This window comes from Rhinopithecus roxellana, chromosome 7 (assembly GCF_007565055.1).
Source record: "Rhinopithecus roxellana isolate Shanxi Qingling chromosome 7, ASM756505v1, whole genome shotgun sequence".
Classification (NCBI taxonomy): domain Eukaryota; kingdom Metazoa; phylum Chordata; class Mammalia; order Primates; family Cercopithecidae; genus Rhinopithecus; species Rhinopithecus roxellana.
The window spans coordinates 135813008-135831650 of NC_044555.1; the positions used below are offsets into that span (position 1 = coordinate 135813008).

General features: G+C 48.1%; 1 protein-coding gene across 1 annotated transcript; it reads right to left on the bottom strand.

Annotated features, from left to right (window-relative positions):
* Nucleotides 1-9564: 9564 nt before the first annotated feature.
* On the bottom strand, nt 9565-10550 carry LOC104664504 (melanoma-associated antigen 9). The gene has a single exon (XM_010366025.2). It carries the CDS (start codon nt 10548-10550, stop codon nt 9576-9578), a length of 975 nt encoding a protein of 324 aa, XP_010364327.1. The 3' UTR covers nt 9565-9575.
* Nucleotides 10551-18643: the final 8093 nt, after the last annotated feature.

Here is an 18643-nt window from a genome sequence, read left to right on the forward strand (position 1 = left end):
TGAACCTACCTGACCCATTCCCTATTCCTGTATATTTATACTTTCTCTCTCTCTCTCTCTCTCCCTTCCCTCTCTCTCTCTACCTGCCTGATTCTTTGACTCTTCGTTTCTGCCTCACATGATCAGGGAATGGAGAATTGTCCTCTCAACTCTTTGAGCTCTCTCTGCCCAGGATCAGTAAGTAACAAATCTTTGAATTTATTTTGTGTTGTGGTGGTGATTTGAAGTTGTGCCTTTCACCTGAACATCAGATGGCAACCAAGGTCAGACTTTATCTGGGATGCTGGGGGATGGAGAGAATTTCAAACTCCAAGCGCCCGAATGATGGTCACAGGCAGGCATAAGCTGGACACAGATCAGACAAGAAGCACAAGGACATCCGCCAGAGTAAACAAGTTTCCCATATGAGGGGCCACGTGATCACCGGTGGGTTGGACAACTGGATATTAGGCTGTCTGCCAGGCACAAGAATTACCCTATGGAAAGCATGCTGGAAAAACCTGCCATCAGCTCCCCTCCATTTCCAGTTAGGTCAGCCTTTCCAGATACTCTGGTACTAGAATCTCAGGTTGGCTGGGGGCTCTGAAAACAGCCCCTTAGGCAGGCTTCCCATGAGCTAAACCAACTGAAATTGAACAGACCAAAGAATGAGCCAGATGAGGAATCTACCCATTCTAACCAACCAGCCTGTTTGTCTTATTCATCCACATACAACAGTAAGTGTCAGCAGCTGCACAGAGTCCTCCCTGTTGCTGCATGGATGCTGTCTTGAGGCTGGCGGTGACATGGTATTTAACTTGTTTCATGACCAGCTGATCCTAATACAGACATCTTGTTTTTAGGTGGCGAGTGCTCCAATCACTCCTGAGTGCCCAAACTGGAGCCACCAGTCAGTCCTGGCTATGACTCTGAGCTTCTCTTGACTAACGTAACCAGTGAATCTCTCCTACCGAAGCATACAAGCAAAAGAAACTGGAGAACCCAGATCCCTGCAAATTTCCCAAAGCCAGAGTCATACACTGCCTGTGATCATCTGCTCCCTCCATCAGTTTCCTTTAAAACTACACGTCTTGTCAGTGACTTGTCAGCCCCCACAACCCCCCAGGTCATGTTCTCTCTCACAGGACAAACGAATCCTGGAATCAAGAGCCAAAAGGATCAGGGGAATCAATGCAAAAATGTGACCCGAGAGGAACTGACAACCCTTGTGCCTCTGTGAGGGTGAGGGGGCCTCCAAAGCTGTCAGCGGCATCTCCCCTGCATTTGTCAAGGGGTCTCCAGAGACATCAGCTGTGTCTTTTGGGTCCCTCCAAACCACCAGAATCTGCCAAAAAGATAATAACAGCAAATATGATTTAAAGATCAAACTGGCTTTTATTGGCGATGCTAGAATTGAGCAACACTACATTCTGTAAAATAAAATGAGTGTTACAATGAACCAAGCAGATGAGGTTGGCTTTGTAGGCAGAACAGTGCTAAAGAAAGCAGAAAACCGAAGAAAAAAAAAGAAAGAAAGAAAGAAAGAAAGAAAAGGAAAGAAAAAGAAAAGAGATTCAGCATTTCAAAGTTCCTTTCCTCTAAGATTAGAGCAGAAGGGTCTTCCTCATTTCGCTGGCTCAGGTTAATTGGAAGATCTAAGTTTTGTTTTTTCTTTTTCTTTCTTTTTTTTTTCTTTTTAATAGCCCATTAGAAAGTTCAGGATGATTATGTGGCACTCAGTACAAGTGACCCCCATTCTGGTCGGGTGTGATCAGCTGGGGCTAAGGGCAGGAGGCTAGTCCACAGCAGTGGCCTCCCCTGAATGGTGTTTCACACAGGCCGGTCAGTTAATCAGCCTTTCTAAAGGAGACAGTGCTAGCTTTGCTTAACACTGAGCTTTCCTCCCTTGCTCTAGATAGGGATACTTGGATGCTCGTGATTTCCACGGATTTTCTTTTCTACAGAATCTTAAAAGCCTTTTGTAGGAAACTTTGTCTGTGAGGAATTACAGTATTAACATTATTCGCAATCAATCTATATCTAGTGCTTGGATTTGCTTTCACGCTTTTTCTCTCTAACTCTGCGTGTGTGTTTGCGTTAAGTTTTTCAAGTATGGGAACAGAAAGCGTTTCTGAAGGTGATAATTCTTGCCTCCTGGGATCCCTGGAGGAAGGAAATCCACATGGAAAAGAGAGACGGTCTCCAGGTGGAGATACATCTTCAGAGACTTTAAAAACAGCTTTCAGCTTGTGTTCTATAAATGAACCAAAGATGACCTGTGTGTGTAGCCCCTAGGCTGGAGGAAGGCCTTGCTTATTGTTTAGACATGGGATGTGGCTGGCAAAGGGCCTTGCAGCAGCATCTCAGCTGTCGTGCAGCATTGCTCATGTTTCTCTACGTTTTCCTTCACAAGACTGAGACCTGTTGGCTCAGAAGCCCATCAGCACGAAACTGAATTTTTCACACATTTGATTGTTTGAAACGTGGCACTGCTAAGCAGATTGTTAGGCTTTCAGAGCCTTGCTGGCTTCCATACCCTGCTAGTCCTCACCTAACATCTGCTAACCATAGATAAGATAGAATCTTATAGTTACGAGACTCCCAAGCCACTTTGCCCAGCTGCTGAGCAGTATCACCTATACTCATAAGGTCCTTCTCCAATTCCCATCTGCCCATCAGTTCTCCTGCCTTCCTCCCGTTCTGATGGTGACCCTGGAAACACAGACTCTGGACAGTCTGTCCCCTCCCTGCATTCCCTGTCCAAGCACCACCCAATAAAGCTGCTTGTGTGGTATTGCCTCTGGTGATCCTATCATTTTCCTTGATCAACCCCCAGTCCCAAACAGTGTGAAATGAGCTCTTCTGAACTGGGATGTCAGCCACGTATAAACCGCTGACTGTTGGAGCTAAGGTGCATGATTTGAGGTGCACGTTTGGACCGTAAGACTGGTAAGGCCTAAAGGCCATAGGAAAGCATACCATGCAGGTGTCTCCCTGCCTCACTGTTGTCTGGCCTTGCAGCATGCTGGCTATCCTGCTGCTACAGAATCCCTTCCCCCCACTACCGACTGTTTTGGAATTGCAAATTCACAAATCTCAATAGGCTGGCCTTGACTCTAACCAAAGGATCTGCTCTGGGCTGTTTCAGACTCACCACAGGCTGGGCCAAGCAGAAAGCAGGCATAGCTCAACGCAACAAAAGCATCTTTGACTCTGGAACCCTGGTAGGCTTTAAACACCTGTTAGTGAGGTTCAAAACTGTCACCACACAACACAGATGCAGCCCTGGACCTCACACATCTCTTGCAGATGCCCGTGATGAAGGGCTTGTTCTCCGGTGGGGCCAACTGGAGTGAAGCTGCTCATGGGCACTGTATTTCTGACGCAGACAGGTTGCACTTCTAACTGGTGAGATGTCTCCTGAAAGCTGCATGTTGTGGGATGGCACCCCCCACCCACTGTGATTTCTCCACCCACTCGTGACAGCTCAGTCTGAGATCTTCTCTCTAGCATGTCCGCTGTCAGTCACTTGTGTCCCAGGACCCACATCAGTTGCAATTTTAGGTAGTGGACAGACAGCCTAACTCTGCTTCCTCTCCTTCCTCCTGGTCCACACGCCAGGCAGTAGGATTATCAAATGCAGCTGAGCCCAGGAAGTGATGGATTTTTTTTTTTTCTTGTTATCGTTATTGTTCTACACTGTTTACTGCATAAATGAGCAGGACGAAAAGGGTTATGCAAACTCATTTTGGAATCTTCTGGAAACACAGGACTTTTTCCTGGCTGCTTCCTAAACAGGACAGGTCTTTCTATTCACATCTTGTTTTATGACAGTGTTCTTCTGTGAAAATGTTTTTGTCCCCATGCCACATAGCCCTGCCAGGTGAGAAGGCCTCGGGCAGGGTAGGGGATGATTGAAGCAATGTAAAGCTTTTATTGTTGAGTGGGCCATGCTGACTTAGTAAGGATGGAGGAAAAACACAACATCTGGGGAGGTGTGAGGAGGGCATTGTGATCTTGGTGTTGCAGAACTGTTCCTGGAAGCTTTCTTCTCTTGCTGAAGGAAAACTCGCCATGCTGCCTTTGCCAGCAGCTGCAATTTCTGTGACTCCAAACTCACGGCTGCACCCATGACAACATCTGACCTTGCTGACTAGGGGACAGAGGGAGAGGCCCCGGCTCTGCTACGTTGCTCACAGAGTACCTCCAGATGCCCTCCCTACCAGTCATGGAAAAGCCAAATTGTCTGCAAGCGAAACCAGGGGCTGAACTGGATTATGTGTCCTGTGTACTGGATACCCTTGTAGCTGGCAGGAGGTGCCATGGTGGGATGTCACAGTGAGGCCTCGATATTCTGTGCTTCCTGACTGAGTTTGGCCATCTTGGGGTGCCCAAATTATGATACACTGTGTGTTTGCAGGGGGACCACATGTGCCCTCGGGGTTGTAAGTCCCATGTGTGCCCTGCCTTTGTGACAGGGCCTCAGTCCTGGATGACTTTCAGGTCAGGTCACAATAGTCCAGAGCTGTGTCCTGCCTGAACTGATGCCCCAATTGATTGAATTGGCCAAATATAAAGAAAATGTTAATGCTGAAATTTAAGAGGGAAGCCACGTGGCTGTCTAAGATGCACCTCTGTGGTTAATGGGGTTTGTGTTAACTGGTTCAGTCCAGGACCCCTAACAGCATAAGTGACATCAATATGCAGCTCAGTTTCTCCCTGCTGTGTCAGGTCCTACTGATAATTTCCTGTAAAGACGCCTTGTCCAGAAGGGTGCATGGTTCAGAAAAGGAGCACTGGGCAAAGAAACCAGAAGTTGAAGTAAGGTCAGTATGGTGGAGAAATGCCTGTGCTATTTTTCCCTCTTGTGTCTCCAAGCACGGACTCAAAGGCAGCCTAAATTTGAGAATTACACAGGGATACGAAAATCTGTGTGTATGAAGGTCTCTCTGTACGGTCCAAGAGCTAGGGAGGCAGGCCCGTAGAGGACATGGGTAATGAGGGAAAAAAACCTGCCTCCACACCAGTCCCAATCCTGAATCTGTAACCCGCGGCGGCAGCATCAGCCACAGCTGGGCGGGCATCTAAAACCCTCGAATAGATGATTCCTGCTCTCTGACAAGAAATTTCAACCAAAAAGTATGGGGAGAGTTGGGGGGTAAGAGATGAAAAGCACTTGTGCAGGTCATGGCACAGTGGCAGAGGCCAATGAAAAGACAGGCCTACTCCTAGGTGTGTAGAGCGCTTCCTCTCCCCCATACCTCTCCACGATGTCAGTAGGCTCCTGTGTAATAGCAGGGGAACAGTACTGAAACAAGTGCACATCGCAAACTTCATTTAAGAACAGTCCCATCCCAGGCACAATGACTCCCACCTGTAATCACAGCATTTTTGGTTGACAAGGCGGGAGGGTGACTTGAGGCCAGGAGTTTGAGACCAGCCGAGGCAACACAGAGCGACACTGTGTCTAAAAGAAACAAACAAAATAGAAGAAGAAAAAGTCTCTAGGGAAATCCAAGACAGGAGGTAAGAACAAAACAAGGACACCTGAGTAAAGTTTAACCTCTGACACCTATAGCTCCAGCAAACAGTAAACGGTCTACCGCATAGTCAGATAAAAATAAACTCTCACCTGAAAGGCCCATTCTCTTCCATTCCATTTACCCAGGACATTACTACTGGCTTTCATCAAAAAATGTTACAAGGCATAGTGAAGGGGGGAAAAAAATCACAGGTTGAAGAGTAAATATCAGGTACAGACGCAGGTATGGCAGAGATGTTGGAATTGCCGGATTGAGAATTCATACCACTATGATGAATAGGCTATGGGCTCTAACGGAAAAAGTGAACAACATGCAAGAACAGGTGGGTAATATAAGCAGGGAGATGGAAACTCTTTAAGAAGAATCACAAGAAAACACTAAAAATCTAGAACACTGTAAATAGGCAATAAAAGAAAGCAGACAAATTAGATTTCATGAAAATTAAGAACTTTTGTGCATCAAAAAACACTATGAACAGAGTTAAAATGCAAGTCAAAGACTGTGAGAAAATATTTGTAAATCATATATCTGATAAGAGATATATACCCAGGATGTATAGAGAACTCCTGAAACACGACAAAACAACAACAACAACAAAATCAAAAATGGGTAAAATATTTGAATAGACATTTCTCCTAAAAATATATGCAAGTGACTGATGGGCACCAGAAAAGACACTCAACACCACTAATCATTAGGGAAATAGGAATCAAAGGCACGATGAGCCACCTCCTCCCACTCACTAGGATGGCTACTGTTAAAACAAATAAAGCAACAAGGAACCAGGAAATAACAAGTTGGCAAGGATGTGGTGATATTGGAAACTCTGTGTTGGTTGGAATGTAAAATGTTACAAAATTGCTGTGGGTAGCAGTATGTGATTCCTCACAAAATTCCAAATAGAGTTACCATATTATCTAGCAATTCCCCTTCTAAGTGTATACCCAGAATAATTAAAAGCAGAGTCTCAAACAGATGGTTGTAGATCCATATATATATATATATATAGCAGCAATGTTCACCATAGCTAAACTGTGAAAGCAGCCTAAGTGTCCCTTGACACATAATTGGATTTGGAAAATGCAATATACATGCAATGGGAAATTATTCAGCATTCAAAAGGAAGGAAATTCTGGCATAAGGTACAGCGTGACTGAACCTGAGGACATTATGCTAAGTGAAATAAGTCAGGCATGAAAAGACAATACCGTAGGATATCATTTACACACAGTACATAGAGTGGTCAAGTTCATAGAGACAGGAAATAGAAAGCTAGTTACCAGATGAGAGGGAGGAAAAATGGGGAGTTATTTTTAACGGGTATAGTGTTTCATTTTTGTCAGAGGAAAAGAGTTCTTCAGATGAGACATGGTGATGGTTGAATAAGGGTATGAATGTATTAAGACCCCTGAACTGTGCACTTGCCATGGTTAGGAGGGTTTATGTGATATGTGTTGTATCATGATAAAAATAATTTATTAGGAAAAATAAAACAACCCCCACTGTAACAGAAATGAAGGATATCTTTGATTAAGTCATCAACAGGCAGGATGTGGCTGAGGTAACAAGCACCAAGCCTGAAGAAATGTCAATCGAAAAGCCAAACCTGAAACGCAAAGAGAAAAAAGGAAGGAAAAAACAGAACAGAATGTTCAAGAAGTCTGAGACAGTTACAAAAGTCACCATTGTGCATAACTGAAATACCATGCCCAGAAGATGAGAAAGAAACGAAGGAAATATTTGAAGTGGTAATGGCTGAGAATTCCCCCAATTAATGACAGACATGAAACTGCAGATTCAGGAAGCTCATGGAACAGGAAACAGGATAAATACTAAGAAGTATACATCTATGTATATCATATTCAAACTGCAGAAAATCAAAGAGAAAAAAAGTCTCGAGAGAAGCTGGAGGAAAAACAAGTGTGAGAGAAATCCGTATTATGTTTCTCTGTCATCCTCCCAACACTTGGCCGCCTAGCCTGACTCCTGAAAGGGAAATGCACAGCAATGTGAGGACACCAAAGACTTACCTTCTAGCTAGAAGATCAGAGGAAGTCCCCAGGGACCCAGTGAACTTGGGAAAAACCACTGAGAGTAGCAAGTGTAAGCAAGAGAACACATTAAATTGAGCAGGAATTCCTGGGCCCAACCTAAGGTGCTCACGCAGAAATCTTCATAGTTACCAAGGACTGGAGAAATGAACTAGTGGGAGATCATCACCCAGTTCTCAGCCATTATTCAGGATGACTCAGAAATACTATGGATGCAAATATCACAGCACCACCAACATCCGAATATGTCTTTTTTCAAGCACACATGGAAGACTCGCCAAGCTAGATTATCTCTTGAGTCATAAAATAAACTTTTTTTTTTTTTTTTTTTTCTTAAGACAGAGTCTAGCTCTGTTGCCCAGGCTGGAGTACAGTAGTGAGATCTCATCTTACTACAGCCTCTGCCTCCTGGGTTCAAGGGATTCTCCTGCCTCAGCCACCCGAGTATGTAATACCTTTTGACCCTAGACTCTAGAACTCTGGGATTTTGTAAATGTTGTTGTTCTCCAAGAATTACCAGAGAATATACAGCTCAACAGGACATGGGATAATCAGCCCAAACAGGAAGTTTCATCAATAAAGTTAAGTATTTCCTCTTACCGAATGTACTTCAAAATTTGGGTGTGCTGGAGTCTTGCACAGCTGAATGCAGCTCAAAGCTCCCAGAATTTGAATCGAGAATCAACTCCTTTCCTCTCTGCCACCTGCTTTTTGATTCAAGACACTGTTTTCACTTATTTTGTTAACACTCAAAATCTAACCTTTGCTTACAATTGGTCAAATCCCACCTGAGATAACTTGATTAGAATGCCTTTTAAATATGATCAACTCTGGCTCTCCCAGACAGGCAGAAAAGCACCTGGCCAGTGACTTCTGGGCTTCCCTTCCTGGGAGATTCACCCTCATCTTGCGGGAAACCCTTGCAGATGTTAGGTATCCATCACCTAGCCCCTGCACTGTGTTCAACCACACCGAGAGGAGAGCGCTGGACAATTTCCTTCTATTCCTGTCCCAGGTGGAGACTCTCCTCTGTTCATCCACTATCCAAAAGGAACTGCTGAGCAGTTCTCCATTCCAGGCCTTTCTCTCATCCTCTGAGAATCTGGCTCTGGCACCATCCAGCTTCAATAGAATTACCTCCCCCAGAAGGAATTGCAGTTTCCCAAAGCCCGAAAGACCCTGGCTCAGGGCATATACACTCGACTGCTGTCACCTAGAGCCCCAAACCCTCACCCACGTTTTATTTTCCTCTAGTTCTTAGAGGACATGGCACCACCTTAATTTTAGGATTGTGGCTCCTAGACTTCACCACCCTATGGGGAAGGGGTGGGTCTGGCTTACCTAGCCTCTCTACTACTAATCCAGGGTGTTCCGAGTAACAGATGCTCAGTGCATGTTTGAAGAAAAAATGAGCCAGTGAACAGGAAAAATTATTCTTCCAATTTTCATTTCTCTTACATTCTCAAGGAAGCCAAGCAAATCCAGGTATACATGTATATATTTTAATTTTACAGGGGAGAGAAAGCGGTATAAGGCAAGAATTAACTACATTTTCATTTCATTATGAGCTCTATTTTGCTGCTAAGTTCAAGTTTCTAAAAAAATTATTAATTCCTCTGCTATGTTATCTTGCCCCAATTCACAAAATAACAGGGATTTCCCCATGTGAATCCAAAGTAAGAATCTTACTCTTAAATAACATAAACAGCAATAAGTGTGACTACTGTCATTCATTAACCTCGATGGTGAAGTTCATTAAACTGACCATTAAAAGAACATTTGAACAATTCCAAAAGGGAGCAAAGATAAATCTCCAAATAACCGAACAGACAAGGAACCCAGAGAAAACATACAGTGTGTTCACTTCCACCCACTGCCACTGAGAACGCTGATTGCTCTCTTCAAACACAGAGTGAAGAATGGGCCTCATGTCGCATGGGGCAGGGCAGCTGCCGGATGGGGCCCTGACCCCACAAACATTGGCCCTGGCTGCAGCTGGTGCTCAGACTCCCTCTTGTTCCCCTCCGAAAGCCTCTTCATAAAGGGATGGGTAGCAAATGGGCTCTCTTGCATTGACCATGCCCAAATAATTTACGACCTTCTCATAGCTGGTTTCAGCGTGGGCCTTTGAACCCCACAGGAACTCATAGTGCGCAGGATCACTGCCGGGCACCTGCCGGTACTCCAGGTAGTTTTCCTGCACCCAATCTTGGGTGAGCAGCTTCCTGGGCTCCCCATAGAAAACGTGCTCCATCCCAACATACACCCCCATCACACTCAACGCTTCCCAGATAACCTCTTCGGGGGCGCAGTTGTCTTTGGTTAAGATCACACCCAGGATAATGATCAGGAGGGCAGCCTTGGGCATGCTATGATCATTACCCAGCATGCTATCGCATGAGAGGCCAAGAGCAGTGACAAGGATGTAGGAGGGGCCGGCGGGGTCCACCTCCTTCACCTCAGTGCCAAAGATCAGCTGCATGAACTCGGAGGCTTTGCCGAAGATTACAGGAAAGTAGTGCTTGTAATTTTTGATGACACTCTCCAGCATTTCTGCCTTTGTGACAGGCTCCTTGACGCGATATTTGTGGAGCAGGAAACGAACCAACTCAGCCACCTTCAATTTCAGTACTTCTTGGAACATGAACTCCAGGTGAGCTAGGTCGACCGAGGTGCTTGGCCCTTCCTCTTCTTGACTGCTGGAGCTCTCATCGAATTGGCTCCATAAAGTGTAGTAGACGGAAGTGGAGGAGGAAGAGCCTCCCTGAGGACTCTGGGGAGGACTTGATGACCCAGCAGCGGACACCTCCTCCTCCTCATCAGAGGAGGAGGTAGCCTCCTCCTCCTCATCAGAGGAGGAGGTAGCCTCCTGCTCCTCGCCTGTGGGATCCTGTGCACCCATCAGGCCCAAGTCCTCTCTTTGGGCTTCAGGGTCTTCATCAGGCTTGCAGTGCGGACTCCTCTGCTCAAAAGACATGATGACTCTGGTCAGGGCAGCAGTCGGGAGCGTGGGCAGGAGCTGGGTGATGGAGACCCACAGGCCTGGGGAGAGAGGGAGTGTGTGAGAGACTTCAGCTGAGAACCAAACCTTGGAGGTTCTAACAAAGGCTGACTTACAGGTCTTCTTCAGTGCTGCTCTGGGGCCTCTTGGGGCTCCTGTCCTCCTGGTCAGCCTGTCCTCTGAGAACCTGAAGGAGGAAGTGAGAGGGTTACTCAGCGTGCGGCTGGCCTGCAGAGATCAAGGCTCTATGAGTGACAGTAGGATGGATGGGGTCAGGTGCTCTGGGTTCACATGTGTGCTGGGGCAGGTGGGGCCCTTGGTGCACATTCAGGGCGAACACTTCACCTTCACTGCTGACACTGCCTTGGCCTCTTCTGCTCTGTGATCTGAGGACACTGTCTCAGACCAAGGCCTGCCTGCTTCCTGGAACTCCTGGAAGAGGAATCGAGGGGCCCTTAGGCAGCAGACTGCAGGCAGAGCCCCGGTCCCTCAGTGCCGTCAAGAGGGCGGGCTGGACACTCTTGAGTTCTACACACTTCTGGGGTGGATGGTCCCCTCTGCACTCATTCAGGGCCCTCACCTTTCTCCTGGCAGGGACTGGATTCCACTCCTCTATGTGCCTGGGAATCTCTCAGATCAAGAGCTCACATCCCTGATATGGAACAGAAGGACATGTCCCAACCAACATCTGGACACACCTGCCCAGGGTTTCCCCGGAAGTACAGTAAGTGATGTCCAAATTCAATGGGGTTCATGTGTCCTGGGATGAGGATACTGCCTGGTCCTCATCTTGATGCCTGCAGGGTCTGGAACCCTCCCTCTGTTGACCTGAGGCCCTATCTCCAGGAGACACCTGAAGAGGAAGTGAGGGGAGTCCGTCCACCCAGCGGCTTCCCTCAGCTGACAGAAGGGGCAGGGTGGGGCTAGGTCCTCTGTGTTTGGTGAGTGGGGTCCCCTCAGTCTGCACCTTGACTCCTGGCAGGGCCTGGGACCCTCCCTCTGCTGACGTGTGCAGCCCCCTCAGACCAAGGCCAGCCCTCCCTGACACCAATGATCCCAGGACGGACGAGGGACCTCAGCAGACAGCCCTGCCCAGGTTCTCTGGGGTGACAGTAGGGACAGGGCAAACTCTCTTGATTTGAGAGTTTCTCTGGCCTGGTGGTACCCTCAATCCTCCCTTAGGTTCCTCACCTGGACTGCTGGCCAATCCTGGGACCACTGTGTCTGTCGAAGAAAGGGGGTCCCTGTTTTGTCCACACACCCTCTGAGAACAAAGTCCTCACCTCCCTGAGATCCAGAAACAGAGGTGAGGAGGCCCCACATCTGTCACCCCTGCGTGGGGTGTCCAGGGCTGACCCCACCAGTTGACCCTTTCGGGTATGAGGTGGGTGTTCCAAAGTCCTCCTGTGGGTTATTCATTTTTACTCCTGCTGGGGCTTATATTTCCTCAACCCCCAAACCCTTGAGATGAGCAGACATCTCCCTTTACACCAACGCCTCATCCCCCCGAGGGTTCCTCAACTTCCTGCCGTGGTACAAGTGAGCTTGCCACTTAGCGCCATCCTTGATCAGGCTCCCCCCTCTCCCCCAGATCTAAGAACAGAGTTCACCTAGACTCTGTGGGGTGGCTTCTTTCTGGGCTGGGAGTACCTCCATTCCTCATGAAGGGGGTACACCTTGGGTCCTGCTGATCCTGGGAGTCCTCCTTCTGCTGACCAGGTGTGGATCCCTCTGTTGAATCTCTCAGTGCCCCTGGGATCAAGGTACTCACCTCCCTGAGACTTCTCACCCAAAATCACGTGGCAGAAATGAGAGCATGCCACATGTCATTCCTGCTTGGGGCCACCTGGGGCTGAGAATAGGTGACACCAGTGTCTGTGAGGTCCTTTGTTTTTTGGGAGCATGGAGGTACCTTCTTATCTTCGGTCCTCACCAAACTTCCTCCCCGTCACTCCTGGAAGACCTTGGATTCCACCCTGTGCTGACCAGGTGTGGCTCCCTCTGCTGAGCTGAGGACGCCCCTTGGACCAAGGCCCCCACCTCCCTGAGACCCGGGAGGCAGAAGTGAGGGGGCACCTCATGGTCACTCATGCATGAGATACCCAAGGCTGACCAAAGGAGCAGGTGTCGGGGGCTTCGTCAATCTGGGTGTCCTCTAGGTATTCATATTTACTTCGGACAGAATCTGGCCCCTGCCATTTTGCTGAACCAGAGATGAGTCTTGCAGACCAAGGACAACTTCTCCCTTAGACTCTCTTTGAGATAGTGTGTTTTGGGGGTGGGGGAGCACTTCCCTTCCTCACAGTCCTGCCTGGGGCCTCCCAAGACTGACGGCAGGGGCAGGTTTCCTAGGTCTGGGATGAGAGATCTGGTGAATCCTTCCTCAGGGCTCTGGGACTCCTCCTTCTGCTCACCTGAGGCCCCACTCCTCATAGCACAGCCCTGTCCCCACTGACACCCGATCTCAGAAGCCACAATGCACCACATGTGGCCACCGTGCCCGGGATAGCCCAGGCCACGATCCCCACTGAGCTGGACTCTGGGATCCCCTCTGTCCTCCAGCTTGTTCCTTCCCTGGTCTCCTAGAGGGCTGGGCCCCACCCCTCTGTGGACCTGAGTCTCTATCTGTCGGATTCCCGAGGCTGAATGAGGAGGCGCCTCGGTCTCAGATGGGGGTGGGGTGGGCCCCTTGTCCTGGGGTGCTGCGTACCCTCAGGCCTCCCTTGTCTCCCAGCAGGACCTGGGCCCTCCCTCTGTTCTCCCGCAGCCATGCTAACGATGCCAAGCCCCTTGCCTTGGTCAGCCCAGGATGCAGACATCAGGATCCGCTTGCCTGCCATGCCCGGAACTTCCCAGGGTTGACTGCAGGGGCAGTGACTCCCTCTATGGGGCCTCAGCCCTCCCTCAGGGTCCTGACCCTGATGCCTGGCAGAGCCTGACCCCTGCCCTCTCCTAACCAGTCCTGCCATGGTCACACCAAGCTCTGACCCAGAGTCCCCTGGGGCTTAAGCGGTGGGGTGGCGAAGGGGGGTCCAGCCTGAGAAGTCCGCCCCCGGGTGGTCCAGGGCTGGCAGCAGAGGTGGTGCTGGATTATTTGGGACCCTCTATCTGGGGTGGGGGCGTCCTCAGTCCTCCCTCAGCGTCTCACCTCGCCTCCTCACAGAGCCTGGGCTCGCTTCCCTCTACCGATCTTCAGCCACCACTCAGAACCAAGCCCTTGCTACTCTCTGACCCCCAGTGCGCAAGTCAGAGGCCTTACATCCGGGCACCTGGAGCTTCTCTGGGTTGACAGCAAGGGCCGAACCGGATTCTGCCGCGGGAAACTTGGGGGTGGGGGGTGTGGAGTGGGCGGGGGGGCGGTGAGGATGGAGGTGGGGAACCTGAGGCTGTAGGTCACGGTGGTGGCGGCGGGGTTAGGGGTGTGGAGGCCTTCGGCCCTCCCTCAGGGTTCTGACCTTGATTCCAGTCAGAGCCTGGGCCCAGCTTGATAAGCCCGACCCTGCGGGGTGATCCAGGGCTGGCGCAGGGGCGGCGCCGTATTATTTGGGGTCCTGTATCTGGGGTGGGGGGGTCTTGAGTCCTCCTTGAGGGTCTCGCCTTACCTCCTCACAGAGCCTGGGCCCGCTTCCCTCCGCGGATATCAACCCACCCCTCAGAGCGAGGCCCCCGCTACTCTCTGACCCCTAAAGTGCAAGTCACCGGTCTTACATCCAGGCACCTGGGGCTTCCCTGGGTGGACAGCAGGGGCGGAACGAGATTCTGGCCCGGGGGAGTTGGGGGTGGGTTGGAGAGTGGGGCTGAGGATGGGGCTGGGGGACCTGGGCCGTAGGTCATGGTGGGGTGGGGGGGTGCCCAGCCCTCCCTCAGGGTCCCGACCTTGATGCCCGGCAGAGCCTGGGCCCTGCCCTCTCCTAACCAGCCCTGCCCTGGTCACACCAAGCTCTCACTCCAGAGTGCCCAGCAGCTTGAGCGGCGGAGGGAGGGAGTCAGTCCAACCTCACAAGTCAGCCCCAGATCGCCCCCGGGTGGTCCAGGGCTGGGAGCAGGGACGGCACTTGGTTCTTTCGAGTCCTCTATCTGGGGTGGGGACGTCCTCAGTCTTCCCTCAGCACCTCACCTTGCCTCCTCACAGAGCCTGGGCCCGCTTCCCTCCACCGGTATCAAGCCGCCCCTCAGAAGGAGGCGTGTCCCTTCTCTCTGCCCCCTAGAGCGCGCGTCAGTGACGTCACATCCGGCCTCCAAGCCTGGGCCTTCCCTGGGTCGACAGTAGGGGCTGAACCGGGTTCTGGCGGAGTAGGGGTGGGGATGGGGATAGGGGCCCTCAGTCATCCCTTAGGGGGTCCTGACCTTGATGCCTGGGTCTGGATCCCCATCCTCTGCCGATTGGGTCTGCTCCTCTGGGACCAAGTCTCTGACCCCCAGTCACATGAGGTGGCAGTGAAGGGAGGGGTGTGGTCGGGGTGACAACATTGCCAGGGTCTTCCAGGGCTAACAGGAGGGGCTGAGCTGGATTCTGTGGCCCCTCTATGTGGGGAGGGTGAACCTTCAGTCCCCACGCAGGACGGTTCTCCTCCTGGCTCCTGCTCTTTGGTGAAGTGATGGGTGGGAGATGATCTGTTTATATCACCTTTGAGCATTTGCTCAGCTGCACGCGTTGCAGAAAATGGCTGCAGGTCCAAGGCTAGATGCTCCCTGGGGGGCTGCAGCACCTGTGATTGTAGGACCTCTGAGCGAAGATGCACACCTTCCCATGGGGGCTCCTCCCCAGCCAGAGCTAGACTTTGCAAACCTTTTGTCCTAAAAGATGTATTTTTACAGGGAGGAGGCTGAGTAGCAGCAAGAGATTTGGAGAAGCCATGTGTTTTGAAGGTATCCGACATATCAGAGTCCAGATTAGTGATTTTCATATTTTAATCCTCATTCATATGGTAATACATTTTACATTGTATATGTACATTATATATGTTATATGTACATTTTGTTTATATACATACCTGTTTTAGACATCATATACATTTATGCTTATATGTATATATACATGCATATATATCTTTATATCATATATGTATAATTATTTGTACTTATATGCATATATCTTTAGATACATATTCATTTGTATTTGTAGACTTTATACTATATATATGCACACATATTTTATTAATAGCTACTCATAGTATGTAGGTTTCACACATACTTACTATTCTATTCCTAGTTCATTCTTTATATTCCATTAAAATAATAAGTTTTTGGAGGGCGGGTCTTCTCCTACTAAGTTTGTTTCAGGTGGTTGTTAGCAGAACTCTGGAGCCATAGTGTCTCAATCAACTCAAATTTCCTGGTGTCCTGATATTACCCCAGGGCTACTGGCACCAGATTTTGTGGTGTTGCCTCAGGTTGTGCGATGATGTGGGGTGGAATGTTAAACACTTTCTCCTACCTATCCTGTAATCTGCCATCTATGCAGGGTACAGACCTCCTCGATTTCCCTGCTGCTCCCTGGACCCCAACACAGTACTAGTTGAGCACAGTCTTCAGTCATCCCCAGGGCTTTCTCTGTTTTGATGTTGATGTGTACACACACACACATGCACATATATATATATATATACACACATATATATACACATATATACATACATATATATATATATATATTTGTCTTTTCCCTTCTATATTTTTCTGGGGTTGATTTGGGGAGCAGAGCACAGCAACCTGAGCTTGGTTGTCACTTTGGCAATGACAGTTAAGGCACTCACTCTGTATTTAAGTGGCATTTACATCTTTGCCATATTCTGTTCCCCATCAAGGAATATGGTATACAGATCCATTTACTTGAGATTATTCCCTGAGTCTATCAGCAACTTCGCACAGTTGCTTCCATAAAGGTCTTGTTAGGCTCTTCTTATTCACATTGTGGATTTTAATGCTGTTGTGAATGGTATATTTTCTATTTTCTATTTTACGCACTAAGTTGCTTTTGTGTGGCAAGGCTCTTGATTTCGCTGTAATGATCTTCTATATGATGTTTTCTGAAGTCTTTTACTCGTTTGAGTAATCAATGTGTCTATTCCTTTGAATTTTCTATGCAGACAATCATATAGTTAACACATACTATCTATTTCTTTGCAGTCTTCGTATCTCATTTTCATTTTGTCATCCATAGCTCTGGCTCTTTTTCATTTTGATGTTCACTGCAGATGTGGGTGGTAATGGTGACGGCATATGTCAATGACTGGTCACTGCCCTGAATGGCTCCCTTCTGACATTTCACATTTACATATGCTTGCTGCTGATTTTAGGAAATGGAAGTTCCTTTTAATGTTAGTTTGCTAAACGTTGTTAATTTGTACTTACATAGAATTTCTTTCAGAGCCTTTTCCTGTACCCATTGTCATGGCAGTTTTTTTTCTTCTAGTCTATCTTGTATGCAGGGAATTAGAATTGATTTTTTTGCTAACATTTAATCGTATTCTTATTCCACACGTACAGGTGGCTTCTTTGGTTAATCCACTGTTGTGTTGGATATGTGATTATCTGTTTATGACATGTGCTGCGATATGAGTGAACACTTGCCTCACAAATTCTTTTCGTGAGTGCTTGGGTGCCTTCATCTGTTTTTGAATCCAGGAGAGCGAGCCTGGGAGAACGAGTTGAACAATTGCCCATGTTTTGGATGCATTGGAAGAGTTGAGATAAGATGGTGATTCATTTTCCCTTGCCACTTGGCTGAACTGGCCTCCAAAATTTCCTGTCCTGGAATATTTGAGGGTAGACTGAACTTTGAATACACTTTCAGTTTGTGGATGTCCCACTGGTTTTATCCATTCACCTCTTCAAGGACATCTTGGTTGGCGACTATGAATAAACTACTACATACATTCGTGTACACGATTTTCCATGTGAGAACCCAAGTTTCCAATTCACTTAGGTAAAACCTAGGAGTATGACTGATGGGTCTAATGGTAAGTCTGTTTTACTACCTAAGAAAGGGCCAAAAGGCCTTCTAGAGTGAATGTAACATTTTTCTTGTCTACCAGCTATGAATGAGAATTCCACATCCTCTCCAGAATTTGGAATTCTCAGGTATTTGAATTCTATCCATTGTAAAAGGTGGGTAGAGGAATCTTAGTGCTGTTGACATTTGCATTATTAGTGAATAATTATGGTGATCATCTTTTCATATGTGTATCTTCATTGGTGAATGTATATGTATTTCTGTGTATCTTCATTGGTGAATGTCTTCAAATGATTTCCATCTTTAATTGGATTCTTTGCTTCCAAATGGTTGAATGTTAAAAGTTTGGTATTTATTTAGCATATGAGTTATCAGACATCAGATTACTAATATTTTCTCTCCATCTATATATTTTGTCCCTTTCTTCTAACAGTATCTTTTTTTTCTTTTTCTTTTTTTTTTTTTTTTTTTTGAGACAGAGTCTCACTCTGTCGCCCAGGCTGGAGTGCAGTGGCGTGGTCTTGACTCACTGCAACCTCTGCCCCCCGAGTTCAAGCGATTCTCCTGCCTCAGCCTCGCGAGTAGCTGGGATTACAGGTGCCTGCCAATGTGCCCGGCTAATTTTTGTATTTTTAGTAGAGACAGGGTTTCACCATCTTGGCCAGGCTGGTCTTGAACTTCCGACCTCGTGATCCACCTGCCTCAGTCTCCCAAAGTGCTGGGATGACAGGCGTGAGCCACTGCGTCAAGTTGAGATTTACAGGGAAACCAGGATTGGAGCGGTGTAAGTTTGTAGGGAAGAGTTTTTGTTTTGTTTTGTTTTTTGAGACGGAGTCTCACTCTATTGCCCAGGCTGGAGTGCAGTGGCGTGATCTCAGCTCACTGCAAACTCCGCCTCCCGAGTTTACACCATTCTCCTGCCTCAGCCTCCCGAGTAGCCCCAGCTGCCCAGGTGCCTGCCACAACGCCTGGCTTTTTTTTTTTTTTTTTTTTTTTTTTTTGTATTTTTAGTAGAGACGGGGTTTCACCGTGTTAGCCAGGATGGTCTCGATCTCCTGACCTCACGATCCACCCACCTCGGCCTCCCAAAATGCTGGGATTACAGGCACGAGCC

What these genes read in the sequence shown, in the direction of transcription:
- LOC104664504 (XM_010366025.2), bottom strand. Translation starts at nt 10,550, where the DNA reads ATGTCTTTTGAGCAGAGGAGTCCGCACTGCAAGCCTGATGAAGACCCT.